The following is an 18,309-nucleotide window of genomic DNA, read 5'->3' on the forward strand; positions in this document are numbered from 1 at the left end:
AGAGAGTTATCTACCAGTGGATCTAAGTAGAGTATAATATCAGTGGAGAACTATCCTCACTATTTCTGGTTGTGATGCTTACGTGCAAAATACCTAATACATCATTACTCTTCATACTAGACAATAAGTAAGGCATTTGTTAAAATTCTACTAAAATAAAATACAAAAATATAACTGTTATTTAGTCAAATAGAGCCTTAATTTTGATGAGAGTATTATATTGTTTATCCTCCCTTTTCCACTGTCTCAACAGAGATCCAAAGCTATGTTGTTATACAAGTTCAATCATAGGAACATGCACATTAAACTTAAAACTTATAGATTTACTGTAAGCTTTTGGAAACACTGTAGTAATAGTACATATACATCCTATCAAATATCAGAAGGAATATGATATGTCTACTTCCCTTTTGCCTTTCAGCTTTTTATGTTACAAATAAAAGTCAATATTTTACATTTCACATTGTTTCCTGTGAAGATTAATATGAAACTGAATTTCATTTTGTTTACTTGGTTCTTTTTTTGTTTGTTTAATTTTGTTTCTATCAAAACCTAAACAAAGAAAAAAAGAGAAATTATTAAATATAGAATGTGCAAGCGCTGAAGCACATATAATCTGGGAAGAGGAAGAAGCTTATTTGAAAGTAGATGGAATACCTGTATGTCAGAGCTGGTAAGGAAGCATCATAATACCACTTATGAGCAGTTTGACATGTTCAGACTGAGATTTACTGAAGCCTAAGGCTTAGCTGTGTCCCAGATCTGTAAAGTACTACTAGGATTAAGGCACAGAAAATAAGTATAATATAAATATATATATATATATATATATTTTTTTTTTTTTTTTCCTATTTTCTTTTTCTATTGTTATCCACAAAATTCTTCAGGAGGAAAAAAAAAAAAAAAAGGTTTTCTTGTTTGCTTGTCTATCTCAGTACAAGTGTTGGAGATGATTGCTTTGCTTTCTTTAACTCCTGAATGCTGCTACATGTTTCTATATTGTGTTTTCTCCTGGCTATAAGTATTACATTTCAGATAATTTCATTGTCAGTATTTCAGTGTAATTTTTATTTCTTTTGATTATCTCAGATATTTTAAAGTACAATACAAAGTACTGTTTTAGCAATAATAAGTACTTATTTAAGAGTTTAAATTATTGGAACTCAGATCTCCAATAAATTTTTAAAATCTGTTTCCAGTCCAAAAACTAAAAACTACTGTGTTTGATTGGCAAACATCTTTTGTGAACAGAGATGAGGCCTTACCTCGAGTACTGTGTTTAGTTTTGGGCACCTCAGTACAGAAAGGACATTGAGGTGCTGGAGCAGATCCAAAGAAGGGCAACGAGGCGTGTGAAGGGAGACTATGTGAAGGGAGAATATGCCCTATGAGGAGAGACTGAAGGAACTGGGAAAGAGGAGGGCGAGGAGAGACCTTATTGCTCTCTTCCAGTATCTGAAAGCTGCTTACAGAGAGAGTGGGGCTGGTCTCTTCACACTGGTGACAGGTGACAGGAAGAGGGGAAATAGCCACAAGTTGTGCCAGGGTAACTTTAGGTTGGATTTCAGGAAAAACTTCTTTACAGAAAGAGTTGTTAAGCATTGGAATAGGCTCCCCAGGGAGGTGGTTAAGTCACCATCCCTGGATGTGTTTAAAAACCGTTTGGATGTGGTGTTTAGAGACATGATTTAGCAGAGGGTTGTTAGTTAGAGTCGTATGGTTAGGTGGTGGTTGGACTCAGTGATCCTTAAGGTCTTTTCCAACCTGAGCAATTTTATGATTCTATGATTCTATGAACTCTGCAGAAATCATACAATTCCACACAGCATTTGAAATTAATAATAATAACCTCTGTAAATAAGGAAATGAGAGAAAATTAAACAGAAAAGGCAAGAGACAAAACAATAAAAACAACAAGTTTTACCACTAGCAAAAGTGGGCAGTACATTAGTGAAAATCAGTTGCCAGAGAAACAGTAATGCAACATAAAAGAAAATGAATGTTAATATTAGACAGAAAAATGAACTTCTGACTCGTTTTAAAAACAACTGAAAAATAAAAAAGATCACATTTTATAATACAAGTAATTAGGTGATTCACATATCCACAGGGTATTTTTTTTTAACTGTTATGCTGTGTGTGTGTGTGTGTTTCGTATTTCCTAGAACTGGTTAAAACTCTGAATTTTATAGAATTGTGAGGTAAGAAATACTTACTTTTTGAGTAAACTTATAGATTATTTTGGTATAAACAACAGCATGCCCATAATCAGCTAATTTAACCAAGGCAATTACATGGGATGACCGGTATTAGAAAGGATAAATATAGGTCTGAAAGCTCTGAAAGCTATTTTTATTTTCAGTAACATCTCACAACAAATTTAATTCACCCTCCCTTATGCCGAGAAAAATGCTAAGTTTAAATAAATTAATCATTTTGATCAGTTAATAAGCCTTTTTTTATTATTTATTTATTTTTTTATTTTTAACTATGAACATGTAAATAATAGCCACAGTATAGAATGTTGAAAAAGAAAAAATTAAATGTTTGTGGTTCTTCTTAGAAACTATAGAATGAATGCATTATCAATCTGCATAACACTTATCATTGAACATAAGGGGAAAAAAAAAAAAATCTAAATTCAATTAAACATTATATTCAGATAGTACTCTTCCACTGATGGTATAAAGTCTGTCTTAAATCATACATCTTGCCTTCAGTATCACAGAGCGTATAACATTGAACTTTGTGGCATAACAAAGAAAGTAAGGTATTATCTGGAGGAGGAAAAAAAAGTTACTGACTGTAGTAATACCATCATTTTGTTAAAAAGAAGAACCTTTGAAACTAGAGAATTAAAGAAAAGAGATAAAAATAGACTCATGTTGCTTTTCCAATAATAAATAAGTGTATGAGATTCAAATCAATTGCATGTGGCTGAACACTTTCAGAAACAATGTCCACTCAGAACTCATATTCACACACAACTGAAAACATTAAAATACATACACGCTTAAAGGTAATAATAGAAATTAATGGAGTCTAGTGTAGGAATAATATTTTCTGTATTTCCACCTTTTGCACAAAACACTCATCCTATTTTTTTAAGGAATAAATATGATAATTTGTGTATCCAAATCATAGAAATCATTAGCTAATCGTAGAATATCCTGAGTTGGAAGGAACTCACAAGTGTCATCAGGTCCAGCTCCCAGACGAGTGAATGTGTAGAGGTTGTTTTTGTAACATTTACCTTATCCAATCTTAGGGCACAGATATAACAGTTTTTACCATGGTGAAGTTATGTTACTGGTTTATAATGAAATCTGTCATGATATCTTACTTTAATGATATACAGAGGTTTTTCACCACTATTTCATTAAAAACAACAATAACAGCAACAAAACAAAACAAAACAAAACAAAAAAAAAAAAAAGCATTAGTTTATGCAGAAACTTCTGTGTTTGTATTTTGACTCTGGAAAGTATTTTTCCTGTATTATTTCATGTGGACTTTGACTATGATTCTACAGTTTCTTTCTTCCAGGATGTATTCCTGTCTATTTGCTTTTGAAATACTTTGAGTTCTAATAGTTAGGTTTTCTTAATTCTAAGAACTCAGCATCAGTTTAAGGGGAAAGTACTGCCTTTTCTTAAAATGGGATTCTAAAGAGGAGTTAAACCAGTCAAAATATATTTGACCTGTGAAATGACAAAAGATGCATGGTATAAGAATCCTTAGCTTCATTTCAGACAGAAGCTTCACATCAATTTTGTGTTTTATTTTGGTCATAAAAATCCCTTTCAACCTCAGTATATGAAAAACAAGCCTGAAGAATAGTAATTTTATTATTATTAATCTTGTAAAATAATTGTCAAAACAAAGTAACTAACTAACTAAACACAATTCAAAAAACATAGAAAATATAAACAGACAAAATTATAGTAGGGATTTGTTCTCAGGGTTACCCAGCTTTTGCTCAACCTTTTACATCAGCAGGACTCACTCAAGTGTGTTAAGAATTTATATTTACTTTGTTGCAGACTCTTATTCTATAAGCATGTATTTTCATAGGCACTGATATGAACATTGTTTTGAATACCGTTTGTTTTATATGGTTTGATTGCTTAGCCCTTAAAGTAAAATTACTGCAAATAAAGAAAGTCACCATACAAAGAAAAATACCCTGAGGCTGACATACTTTTTACAGTGTTCCATTTCTGTTTCAGATTAGAAGTGCAATAGTATCTTGCTCTTTCTATGCGTCTCCTAGCTCTGTATTTTGCAGAATGAACGAAATAAGTAATAATGTCATATTACAATGAAATGAGTCAATATCCGTTTAGCAACTGGATGGAAAACATAGCATGCATAATATGTTTATATATATCTGTTCCTACTGGGTAAGTGCAATTGCAAAAATTATTCATACTTAACACATGAAATAGTGTAGTCACCAAGCAAGGTTTATCTCTGTATTAAGTATAAGTGTCAAGATTCTGGCAGTGGGGTAGACAGAGGGATACCAAAGTGGTGGCTTTTTTTAGAAGAAACATGAGGCTTCACCATGTCACATACAGCCAGCTACAGATAGCCCCAGCAGACCCACCTCAGGACACAGCTGAGTCTGGTGATCAAGATGGTGGCATTTCTATGAAAATGCATTTAAGAAAGTGAAAATTAAAAAAAAAAAAAAAAAGAAAAAAAGAAAAAAAAAAGTAACAGTGAGAAAGAATAGTGAGGAAAAAAAGGTGTGAGAACAAACTGCTGATAGCATGGTCAGAGAAGGAGGGGAAGGATGTGCTCCAGGCAATTCACCTGCAGCCTGTGGACCGTGGTGAAACATTGTGTATCTCAACAGCCCATTGCAAGAAATATCCACATTGCAGCAAGTGTAAGGCACAAAGCCACAGAACATACCCCAAGGTAAAGTGTAGTTAGTGGAAAGCCTACATACGAGGAGGATCCTGGAAGGAACCGAGGCCTCATGGAGAGGAACTTACAAAGGAGCCAGTAACCTGTCTGGAGTTGCAGCCCCTGAGTAAGACATGCTGGAATAGTCAATTCCTTGAGGTCTGAAAGGGATACATACAAGAGCAGGAAAAAATATGTATGTGAGAAAGAAGGAGGAGCAAATGATGAACTATTAAGAAGACAATTCCCATTTTTTTGTTTCCTTCAAACTGCTTGAGGTGCAGGGAAAAGTCAGAAGAGTCAGTAATGAATGAGTGAATTTGAGCTTGGAAAAAAAGGACAGAACATATCTTTAGCTTTAGCCTTGATTCTGACTATCCAGATTATTTTAATTGGCACTTAATTAAGCAAATTTTCCCCAAGTTAAGTCTGTTTTGCTTATGATGCTAATTGCTAAATTAACTCCCTTTCTCTACGTTGACCCACAAGCTTTTATTTTCTCCTCCTACCCTGTTGAGGAGGGAGAGTAAGAGAATGGTTTGGTGGATGTATGGCAGCCAGTCAAATTTAACACACCACAGACTGATTTTGTTTTGTGCCATACACATAAATTTTGCAAAACAATGACTTTGTGTGGAGAATATTATTCCCTGATGATATCTCTAATTAAAATAGAATGATAAGCATATCGTATCAAGTCCTGAAACAACAAAAACTGTTATTAAAATTCATAGCATTATTTGCTATGGATTTCAGCAACAATCTCAATATCTATCTAATTTCAACTTATCAAATTCAGAACTGTTTTTAGATTCTTAATTGAAATATTTCAGGGCTGTGTCTTGTGACATTCTTTTCATGTTTAAGCTAGATATAGGCCACCACATTTCTTTATTCTCTGTTGTTTTTCCAGATGCACTTCTTCATATTTTCACTGTTCTTTGTTTTTCTCAACAAATTCTGTGGCACTCACCACCCTCTTCTTACCTACAGCAATTTTTTCTCCAGGTAAAATTCAGTAAAACTTCATAATGCTGAATGAAAGTATTAGTTTATATAGCAAAAAATTATATTTTCTAGCTTTCAGCATCTTTTTGTTTTATCATCTATCATTTCCATACAAGACCTGATCTCTTCCACATTAATCTAGTCTCTGTTGTCAAGATGTATTTGGCAACTACAACTCTCTAATTACCAATCTTCTGTTGTCCCCTCCCCCCCCCCAAATAAATAAATAAATAAATAAATAAATAAATAAATAAATAAATAAATAAATAAATAAATAAATAAATAAATAAATAGAGGGTATTTTTAACTAGGACTCCATGCTGAGGGGCACTGAGGCTTCCATTTGCTGCCTGGATAATCTCTCTAGTGATGTTTGCTGCCTGCCAGTAGCCCACGTTTGGGACAACAGGATGAGGCTACCAGATATGATAAAGCTGGAGGACTACTATCTTTCCCTGCTCTTTCAATCCGAGTCAGAGGAGGCTGCAACTGGAAATTATAAAGTATTAATGAAGACTTTATGCCCTTAGGGAACATGTCAAAGGGATCAGGAGCTGGTTGGTCTTATCACCTTTAAACTAGATTTGATGGGGGAAAAAGGTGTGCTGCTGAGTGATGGAGAAGATCCAAGGTACAGTGCCACTTTAAAATGCAGCAGGGGAAAGCCTCAGATTTGTTCCGGAGGATTTTCGGCAGGTTCATCTAGGAAAGAACTGGGGACTGATGACCCAGCTGTAATGCTTCTAATACCAGTACACACAGCATGGGAAATAGGCAAGAGAATTTGGAAGCCACTGTGAAATTAGCAAATGATGTTCTAATTGCTATCACAGAAACATAATGCAACAAATCACAAAACTAAATAATAATCACATATCTGTTCAGAGAATTACAGATGCCCCATCCCTGAAGAGGACAGGTTGGGTGGGGCTCTGAACAGCATGATCTAGTGGGTGGTAACCCTCCTCATGGCAGGAGGTTGGAACTAGATGATTTTTAAGGTCTTTTCCAATCCAGATCATTCTATGATTCTACGATCATGACAGAATTAGAACATACTTCTTATATATATATATATATATATATATTTTTTTTTTTTTTTCCAACACAGTATAATTCATTCAAATACCATTTCTGCTATCTATAAAATACAAATAAGCTATGATTTAGCTTTAGTCATGTTAAATCTCTTAGCAACAAATGAGTCAGATATTAAAACTCCTAATATCCCAGCTAGCTTTTGAATAAAAAACGCTGAAGACACAAACTATTGTAATGCTGCTGAAAAAAAAAAAAAAAAAAAAAAATGAAGACTCCATTTGGTATATGTTGAGTTTTTATCTGGAAGCACATTTCTTCATAGAACTGAATATGACTGTAGGAGCATCATAGAATAAGTGTAAGATGAACCTCATTTTCCTTTCACCTGGAAATAAACTGAAATGTAAACTTCAACTCTGGCAAGACGAGAGTCCATGTCTCAAGCTTCCCTCTCCTTCTCTCCAATCAGTCAAACAAACAAAGATGTATGACCTGAGGGCTTTTTCTTATTCCCCTGTGCACAAGGAGTAATTTTATTTCAATCTGTCATAGACTCTCCAAGATTGGAAAACACCTACAAGGTCATCCAGTCCAACCGTATACCTATCACCAATAGATCTCACTAAACCATGACCCTCAACACAACGTTCTAGCATTCCTTGAACACCTCCAGGGTTGGTGACTACCTCCCTGTGCAGCCCATTCCAGTGCATGATGACTCTTTCAGAGAAGAAGTATTTCCTCACCTCCAGCCTGAAACTCCCCTGGGGCATCTTGAGGCCATTCTCTCTAGTCTTTTTGGTAGTTACCCAACAGAAGAGGCTGACCCCAACATCTCTACAACCTCCTTTCATGTAGTTATAGTGAGCAATAAGGTCTCCCTTGAGCCAAATTGAACAATCCAAGCTCCCTCAGCCACTCCTCATAAGGCCTGTGCTCCTGACCCCTCACCAGCTTTGTTGCCCTTCTCTGGACACACTATTGGGCCTTGATGTCTTTCTTGCATTTAGGTGTCCAAATTGAACACAGTACTCAAGTTGCAGCCTCACCAGTGCTGAGTACAGAGGTACAACTACTTCCCTGCTCCTGCTAGCAACACCATTTTTGATACAAGTCAGGATGCCATTGGCCTTCTTGGCCACCTAGGCATTCTGGTGGTTTATGTTCAACTGAACATCGACCAGTACTCCCAGGTATGGGGGCGTATTATAATGTCGCTAGGGATTATATGATGACTCCAGCTCTGTGCTTTTGAAGTACTGTTATTCAAGAGAAAAAAAGAAGAAAAAAGAAAAAAAAAAAAGTTATTTCTGATTGACCCATAATTCAGTTTGGACAAAAGTTGGCAAACTGAGTACTGCCAGGTAGGAACACTGAAATTGTGGTTAGAAGTTTCCTGATGCAATTTACAATTTCTATAAGTAACAAAATACATTTTTTTTTCTGCATGTTTAAGGACAATCTCTAGGAGTGGATAAATTGTTTAGACTTTAACTTCTGAGACTGCCAGAAATATGCCATCAGGAAAAGATTTTCTTTGTGAGTCAGTGACTTGTGAACTGTTTTTTTGTTTTGTTTTGTTTTGTTTCCCCCCGAATAATTTTGTGATTTTAAGTTATTTATCTGTTTTGAAGAATGATGATATCTGAAATCAAGGAAAGGAGTAACACCATATAAGATACATTTCACATTATATATGTAATTTACATGTGCATACATCAGCATATATGTAATAGAAATACATATGGAAGACAAAGATGTAAATCAACTTAAAACAGGAAAAGAAAACATACTATATATGTTATTTTCATTAGCATCAGTGTTCCCTCACATAATTTCCCACTCATAATTTGTTTCTCAGGCTTTTTCTGAGGAAAAAGAACAACTCTTTTTTAGCCACTTAATTCACTGGGAGCCTTCCACTGAAAGCATTATTATTATATCCTACTGAAAACAATCCTCCAGATCTTTATAAATCAGTGCTATAAGAAAATACTATAATTTTCATTCTGTAAATAGGAGTTACAAGCCGCTTATTTTCCAAGGAAGTATAAAATGTCTGCATTAGAAAATACTTGAAAATCCAAGTTTGTGCTTCCCAATTATTTCCCTTAATTATTTATCTTTGCAATATGTTTTGAAAAGAAAAAAAAAAAAAATCACATTAGGTACTCGTTATCTTTTCTCAGTTTTTCAAATTTTGTTTCATGAACAAAAATACAAAAGTAGAAAGTGAAATAGAAGTGAACTACGCTCACTACCACAGCTATGTGATATTCAATAATCTGTAGGTTAGAGTACACAAAGCAATGCAGCTCTTATATTCTTTTTGTCATTTCCTACAAACTATCATTATTATTATCATTATTTTAATCAAAGATTATAATATTAGTTAGTTATCATTGGCACCAAAACACTTATGGGAGGCTGAGAATGTCCTATTAGACAAAAAAACTTTAAAATATATTGTGTGAGAGAGAATAGAGTATAAATAGATAATTATAACAAGTCCTAATGTAGAATTTGGCATCATCTACTTGGACTCTATTTTACATGGTATATTGTGTGTTTCATGTCCACGAGCTTCTGCAATATACAAGTGTACAAAGACTTCCTTCTCCAAAGTTGGTGGAAGTAGAGAATTTTTCTAGGAGGAAAGAGAATTCGGGCAAGAGTTTTCACATGAGTTATCTTGGATTATAGAAGTGTTTATTTATCTCTTTAATTTTAAAGGAACAGCATATCTACATATAATCAGGTAAGCCCACTTGTAAGTTTCTACTGTATTGAATCTGTTTTAATTATGCGTCCAGTGGTTCATATAGAGATGCTTATTTTCACTTTAAGAAATCCTATATATGCTGCAATTCTTGTAAATTCACACATTGCCTGAAATTGCATAATTTTTAATGTTGTCTAAACTCGGATTTCATTCTGAAAGCTTTCTTTCAACAGAAATATCAAATATATTTTTGAGAAAAAATGTATCTACCTGCTACTAATTTAAGCTGCTTATTTGTTACCTTCATCTAGACCTTAGCGTTAAAGGCAAGCTAAATTCTAAGGTGCCTTTTAAACTTTCATTCTGATTGAAGTCTGAAGTGGATAAAAGCAAATCCTTTGATCTCAATTTGTGCAGTGGCCCTCAGCCTTTCACAGTTTCATTCTTAAAGTATTCCTATCAGGGCTCCACAGTCAGGTAGATAGACTTCAGTATTAGAACTCTAGTAACAGTTTTATTGTATTACTAATTTTTGACAACTTAACCACATTTCAGATCACAAGTACTCTTCAATTTGTGTGAGAGAAATGTGCAGTAAAAAGATGAAATCATGTTTATTTTTACTGATTTTGGTGTAATTTCTGCTCCTTATCTTCCTCCCAGTGCATATTTTCATTCTAACAATGACTGTACAGTTACAGCAGAGACTACTAAAAAAAAAAAAAAAAGATTGTTTGTAACTCTGTGGAAGCGTCTATGAATTGTTGATGCCAAGAGTAGTTCAATAATTCAGTTTTTTTTTCATAATATTATTTTCCTAACTTGAATGAAAACCCTAAGTTTTCATAGTTGAGCAAACAAAGAAATACAAAGGTTATATATACATATAAAGGAATGAAAACAAAAATAATTTTAATGCACAAAAATTAAATCTTTGTAAGAATACAGGAGCCATGAATATTTTAACAACACACAAAAAAAATCAAATTTATTTTAAGAAAAAATGTGGAAAACTCTTGTGTAAACTGACTTCTAAGTTTATGTTATCATACTTCAAAATATTTCAGCTTATCTAGGTTGTCAGTTTTATTGTACTATACACAGGTACAGGTTCCTCTTTTATGTGGCTCATGCAAAAGTTGAATGCAACATTTATTTATTGCTTCTGTCTTGTTGAATTTATCTACTTGATGTTTCATTCACATTTCAGAATACGAAAAAAAAAAAAAAAAAAAAAAAAAAAAAGAAGAAGAAGAAAAAGAAAGAAAAAGAGTAGTAAAATAACAAAACCATGACGCATAACAGTCTATATCTGAGTAAAATTTTATAGGTATGTTGAACACACCATTATGCACTTAGAAGCTAAAACAAAAAAAAAGCAAGTTGAAAAGGTAAAGACATCGATTGGTTCTAGATTATCTGTAATTATTTATGTAGTTGGGACATAAAAACATCTAAAAAGAGCTGAAAAATGCGACTAAAATAAAATTTACAAAAGTTGTGTATATATATATTTTTTGTAGTTAATGGTGAAAATATATATTACAATTTATTTTGGTGCTGCATCCACTAACAATTATATGTAATTCTCTCAGGATATACCAGAACAAGAAAAGTTACAACTGAAAGGATATTTTATTATTGTAATAAAGAATCTTCCATGGAAGCCCAAAGCGATTAAAAGAGTTGTTTAGAAATAAAAATTTTGACAGACTAGATGGTGGTAATGAAAAAAAAATCTATTTTGTAGACAACCTGCTTACAAAAGATTACAAAAGTGGAAAAAAAAAAAAAAAAGAAAAAGAAAAAAAAAAAAAGAAAAAAAAACCTGAGCAAAAGGAAATTGCTAGATGATTTAATTTATATTATTTTCAAATTTGCAGGAAAATTTAACTCTGGGAAAATTTAACTATTTGCAATTATTCAAATATTATTAGGGAAAAACATTTAATAAAATAGAAAAAATATTGAAAATGTATTGAACATAAATTTCTGCAAACAAGATTTCTTTATGGAGTTATTACATGAAGAATAACAGTTTAATACTTAAGTCATCCCCTTCCTCCTAAAGGCTGGAAAATTCTGCTATGGACTAATCTGTCAGAGCACTTAAACATCTATGAATATTTATGTACACATTAATTCTTCTGTAAAAACAAAATGCATTTGCAACTTTTGCCTTCAGTTAAAATGAGCAGAAATTGTTGTATATATTTCAGGAAAAGTAAGATTTAGCATTAACGTTTTTCTAGATGTTTAAATAGAAGAGTTTGTTAATAATATTTGTCAAACAAGTTAAAGGGTGACATGCACAACTCTGAAAAAGATCTTATCTTACATATTAGTCTGTACAGTATCTTACTCATCATGAGTATGCATGCATATATGATAATGCTATGCAACAAGAATTCATTTTAAAAATATATTTTGTTATTAACTGTAAGACCTTTATCTACAATGATACTAAAAAATTGTGTTTGTGATCAACTCTAGTCAGCTTCATCAAAATCACTGAATGAATGTTTTCAAAAGCAAATATCCTAGTAAAAGTTAAGATTTCATGCCAAGATTTCTTCAAATTTTAAAATTTATTCCAATTATTATTATTATTATTATTATTATTATTATTATTATTATTATTTAAGGTAAGAGATGAAGGTATAACAATTCATATATTCTTATAAATCAAATGGAGGGAAAAAAAAGTATTTGTTGAGCATAAAACTATTCAGTACAGAGACATAATAGAAATCAATCAAACATCAGTTTCAAACTGTTTGACTACAGAATTTGTTGTCACAGTGTATTATAGAATTGAGAACTATGTTTGCCTTGGTAAGATGACATATCTGTAGAAGAAAATCCTACACACAACCATTTACCACACAAATATGATTACTCTCTCTGAATCTACAAATTCTTTAAGCAAATCATCAAAAGATAGAATATTTTGGACGAGAAATTAATTTTCTCTGATCTCTATCCTTTCAACCTCTTTTGCCTTTGTGTTTCCCTATTTCATTTCTTCTGGAGACTGTCAGAAGTTTCGTACTGACCTCAGCAGACTTTGATGCAGCTCATCTGCTGCTTGGTATCTTTAAAAGACTGCCAAGATACAGAGAACAAGGAAGAGGACAGTAACAGTATTGTTTGATGGTATGTGAGACAAATTTTGATGAATATTTGAATTCCCAAATGTGCCTTGAATTATCTGGAAACACTGTATTTGAAATGAATTAATAATTGAGAATTAGTACAGCTACTGTACATTCTTTTCTGCGCTTTTTTCCTCCTACGTACATCACAATCCTATTGCTTGTTCCTGTTTTGAAAAGAGGATATTCTTCAGATATACTCACTTCAAAAAGTCATTTACATATCTTTGCCATCTCCTTAACTCCTTGTCATTATTTAGATTTGAGAGACATCCAAAAAATGAAATAATTTTGTCTTGCTTCCCCTTACTATGTAGAAGGAATGTGTTTCAGGCAACATGCCAATATTTTTCTGCTTCTAAATTTTACAAGCTATTCAGACAGAGAAAATCAAATTGCAAAGAAAATCACTCAAAAACAAAAATGAAAGAAAAACAGGAACCTGGATGGCACTATATACCTACCAAAACAAATAAATAAGTAAAAAAAAATAAAAAAATAAAAAAATAGTGATATCACACAGGCTTTAATTGTAGAATAACAATGGTAGAGATTGGAAGGGGTTTTTAGAGTTCCAACAACCCTGCTCAAGCAGGACTACCTCCCACCTACAGCAGGTCACCCAGGACTTGCTTGTGAATATCTCAGGGGAGGAGAGTCCACAACCTCTCCGGGACATCTGTGTCAATACTTGGTCATCTGAACAGTAAAGAAGTGTTCCCTGACATTCAGATGTAATCTCCTGTGTTTTAGCATGCACCTATTTATTCTTATCACATCACCTGTAACCACTGAAAATAAGCTTAGTAACTACATAGTCAACATTTTAGTCAGAATTATACTACGTTATATTTGAGGGTGTTGTGTGTGAGATTATTCTTCCCTTCACTAAAATAATATGGAATTAGTTGTAGTTCACTGCAAATAAATTACTACCTATTTTCCTTCTTCATTCTTAGCTTCTAGAAGAGAATGTAAAGATAAAGAAGATACACCTTAAATAAGTATCTTATCTTAGATCAACCTGTTCCTTCTATAAGATATACTCACTGAGTTAGTACTTTACACAGTTTCTAATTAGTTCCACTTTGTCAGTGGAACACCCTGATGAATCTTATAACAAGACAAAAAGTATGAAAATAATTACTTCAAAAATCTTTTTGTATTCAACACAAAGGACAGATATGGACATCTAAGCCATCAGTGAATTAGTTCTGAGGGCAGGTTCTAGAGAATAAAACATGTATATATGATGAAATACATACACATTGTACTGGACACAAAAGTGCTTTCCAAACTGGGGATTACGAAAAATTGTGAACACTTACATGGGAATACTGGGAAATTTCTTTTTTAATGAGTGCATTGCATATAAATTAATTGTTTACTTGGAAAAAAAAATGCTGTTAAAACACCATATTGACTTCATGGAACATATTAAAAAAGTATATCACATAAAATAATCATACAATATATATTTCTATCTCATATTTTCTACTTGAAAATAGCTGTTCACCTCAATATCTTAGATTTAACAAACAGAATGTCTGTTATTCCTGAAACTAAACTGTGAGAACAAATTTGAAATAAGAACTGAAAAGTGTATCAGAAGTGATTTCTTGTAAAATACTTTGAATCTAATACAGAGTGTGACTGTTTTCACTAGTTATATTATGTTTGTAATCTATTTAGAAGTATATTTATGTTAAAATAGTGATCTAAGTTGGATAACATTCTGTCTCTACCTGTATGCTGCATAGCAGGGTACAGCTGGACCCAGCAGCCAAGACAGTTGTTTCTCAGAGAAAATGTACTTAAGAAAGGGCAAAGCACTTCACAATCAACAAAGAAAAAAGTGTGAGAAGCAGTTCAGCAGAAACCATGAAGTTAAGAAGGTGTAGGAATGAGCACTCCATGTGCCAGAAGAGAGATTCCCCTGCAACCACGGAGAGGATCCACGTTTGAGGAGGAAAGTTTAAGAATGAAGATAAACTGTTATGAACATATTGCAACCTCCATTCCTCATCCACCTGCGCAATTAGAGGGAAAGAAGGGAAGTAGGAGTCATAGAATCATAGATTGTTTTGAGTTGGAAGGGATCCTCAAGGATTATTGAATTCAACTCCTAGATCTACACAGAATCACCTAAAATAAAAACATATTTCTGAGAGTACTGTATAAAATAAAAACATATTTCTGAGAGTATTGTATAAAAACTTCTTGAACTCTGGTGTCTTAGTGGCTCCCCAAGGAGCCTGTTTCAGTGCCCAATCGCCCTCTCAATGAGGAACGTTTTCCTGACATCAAACTTGAACTGTTCTCTGATGCAGCTTCATGCTGCTTTGATAGGGTGGATGAGGATCAACAGTTAATATACTCTTCCAGTCTAAAAATAAGTACCTGAACCTCATTAGTCACACCAGACAACAACAATAATAATAAAAAGTAGAACATACATCTTTTTCAGTAGCATGTCTTTGTTCAGTAGATTCACTTGCTGCTGAGTTCTGTGAATGTTACAAATTTACCTGCGACATAAATGAGACTGATAATATTTAGGAGATATAAAAGGGCGTAGAAGAATATCGTCTGAGGAAGCCTCTAAGCTGAGAACAGTTGGGGAATAGATGAATACTTGAGAAATGAAATGTGAAATGTGCATGCTGACTGTATTTTTTCCACAAGTATCTTCTTTTAACCACAATGTGACTCAGAATACTTGGCTGACCTGGTATGACCTCTAATATGTTCTTTTATTATTCTATTAAGCATCATATCCATTTAATTGTGGAAAATATATTAGAAAAAGTATATTCAGTGTAAAGATTGATAGTAAAGTGACAGAGGAGTAAAAACATGCTCCCATTTAGCCATCATTCCCATTATTTCAACAACAAATATATTGTTAATGGATTTCACTACACATCTTGATATCAGAACTGAAAATTTACTGTAAGCTAGCCTATCAGTACCAAGAAAGAGGTCATCAAGGAAATCAGTCCAAGCTGTTCACAACAATGCATAGTGAGCAACAAGCATAAGTTAAAAGAGGTTCAGACCAGATACAAGGAGAACATTTTCAGTATGACAGTAGTCAAGCAGTGAAGCAGGCTGCCCAGAGAGGTTGTACAGTCTCAGATCTCTGAAAGTTTCAAGACCTGTATGAGAAACCGGTTCTGATCTCAGATCTGTTAGTGCTTTGGATTCTGGACCTTCTGAGGTCCCTTTCTACCTGGTTTATTGTATGATCCTACGATTCTGTGATCAGTTTACATATGAAAGTTCAGGGAAATGTTAAGAAAATTACTTCCCTCCACTCCCCCCCCCCCCCCCCCTAATATCTGTAGTCTGAATTCAACTATCATATGGGCAGAAAATAGAATATTGGCTTTTTTTTTTGTTGTTATAACAGCTTGTATCCTGACCAGTGCTGAAGGGATTTTACAGGGCTTTTTGGACTTCCTTCTCCTTCCCTGCTTTTTCTATAGTAAGCACAAGTCTTTCTTTCTTACAAGAAGACTAGTAATAGGGATATTTATTGAATGCAAATTTTAGAAGTTTTACTATGGAAGTTTAAGGTTAAGGTGATCAAGGCTTCTTTCTTTCACTATCTATTCTGTAGCCAGGGTGCTTGAATGTAATTTAAACTTATACCACAAATTTTGCAGTTCAGAACCTTGTATAAACAGTTACAGAGAACTATGTAGCAAATGTTCCATATCTATACCACAGAAAATTTGTACTGTGTTGTCTTTATGCATGTCATACTTTAACTATCTCATGTGCCACAAAGAATAAAAATGTATGCTAATATATAATAATTACATATATCTTTATGACCATCAGGAAAGACTGGGCAGTTTTAAATTATGTCAATAAACATTGTCTATGACCTGATTCTAGGCAAATAATAAACTTTTCCATAGCATAATAAACTCTGACATAGCCCATCAAACAAAGAATAACCTAACTCTCATCCCAGAGCTTTATAGGAAAAAAAAAAATATTTTGTGCCAATTCCTTGTGTAAAATGCAGTTGCATGTTTAGATTTACTTTACAGAAAAATTAGTCTAGGATGATTAAAACTCTGTTTTCTACTGCCCAGATTTTAGTAAGTCTGTGGTAATATGTAGTTATTTTCATAATACCCAATAGTCTTGAAGTAACTTAAGCCAGGATTTTAGGTCTCTTTATGGGAGAAAATTCTCCATCATTCTTGACTATAGGGCAACTTAATAGTGAAGTATTGCAATATTTAAGTGTATTAAAATAACTTAGAACAGATACATGTTTTTATTTCCTTGAAAATGTATAATAATGATTGTGTTTCAGGAGGGTTTGATACAGAGATTTGGAAACTTATGGAGATAGCATGATAAACTTTGAAATAGATGCTTGGAAAAAAAGATCCATATTTTATATAGGACACTGGTCACGTGTAGATTATGATTATAGGGAAAAAATTTTCCATAGATTACAGAATCACAGAATAGCAGAGGTTGGAAGAGATCTCAAGAGATCTGCTGTAGCGGATATCCTACAATATGTCACACAAGTAGGCGTCCAGATAGGTCTTGAATATTTCTGTAGAAGGAGACTCCACAACATCTCTGAGCAACCTGCTCCAGTATTCTGTTACCTTACCATAAAGGAATAATTCCAGATGTTAGTACAGAACTTCCTATGTTCATGTTTTAGGCCATTATTCATTCATAAATAGTGATACAGGGAGAGCCTGGCCTCATCCATTTGCCTCCCACCTCCCTTTAGATATTTATAAACACCAGATTCCCCCTCAGTCTTCTTTTTCCCCAGAACAGATCCATGTTATTCAGCCTTTCCTCATATGGGAGATGCTCCATGTCCTTTATCATCTTTGTGGCCTTCTTCTGTACTCCTAGGAGATTCCTGTGTGGGTTTTTTTTTGTTTGTTTGCTTGCTTTTTTTTTTTTTTTTTTTTTTTTTTCTTGTTTTAACTGGGGACACCAGAACTAGACACAGTAGTCTGAATATAGCCTCACCAGAGCAGAGAAGAATGGGAGGATAATCTCCCTTGACCTGCTAGCCATACTCTTTTTAATGCACCCCAGGATATCATTGGTCTTCTTGCTCACAAGGGCACACTGCTGGCTCATGGCCAATCTATTGTCCACCAGGACACCCAGGTCCTTCTTAGCAGAAATCGTCTCCAGCAAATCATCCTCCAGCTTGTGATGATGCGTGTAGTTATTCCTCCCCATGTGCAAGACTCTATACTTGCTGCTGTTAGACCTCATAAGGTTCCTCCCTGCCAAACTCTTCAGTCTGTTCAGGTCTAGTTGAAAGATAGCACAGCCTTCAAGTGTATTAGCCACTCCACTCAACTTCATATCATCAGCAAATTTGCTAAGAGTGGACTCAATCCCTTCATCCAACTCACTGATGAAGATGATGAACAAGACCGGATCCAGCACTGACTCTGGGAACAT

General features: G+C 33.7%; 1 protein-coding gene across 1 annotated transcript in view; it reads right to left on the reverse strand.

The window, feature by feature from the left end:
- Positions 1 to 18,309, reverse strand: part of LOC149920154 (uncharacterized) — a 73,460-nt gene extending 55,151 nt beyond the window's left edge. Inside the window, exon 1 of the mRNA XM_090144263.1 lies at positions 17,900 to 18,309. Within this exon, the coding sequence (XP_090000389.1) occupies positions 17,900 to 18,309 (410 nt within the window). The remainder of the gene's footprint in view (positions 1 to 17,899) is intronic.

The sequence above is a fragment of the Phasianus colchicus genome, chromosome 1, assembly GCF_987193195.1.
Source record: "Phasianus colchicus chromosome 1, bPhaCol1.hap1.1, whole genome shotgun sequence".
In the NCBI taxonomy this organism is placed as follows: domain Eukaryota; kingdom Metazoa; phylum Chordata; class Aves; order Galliformes; family Phasianidae; genus Phasianus; species Phasianus colchicus.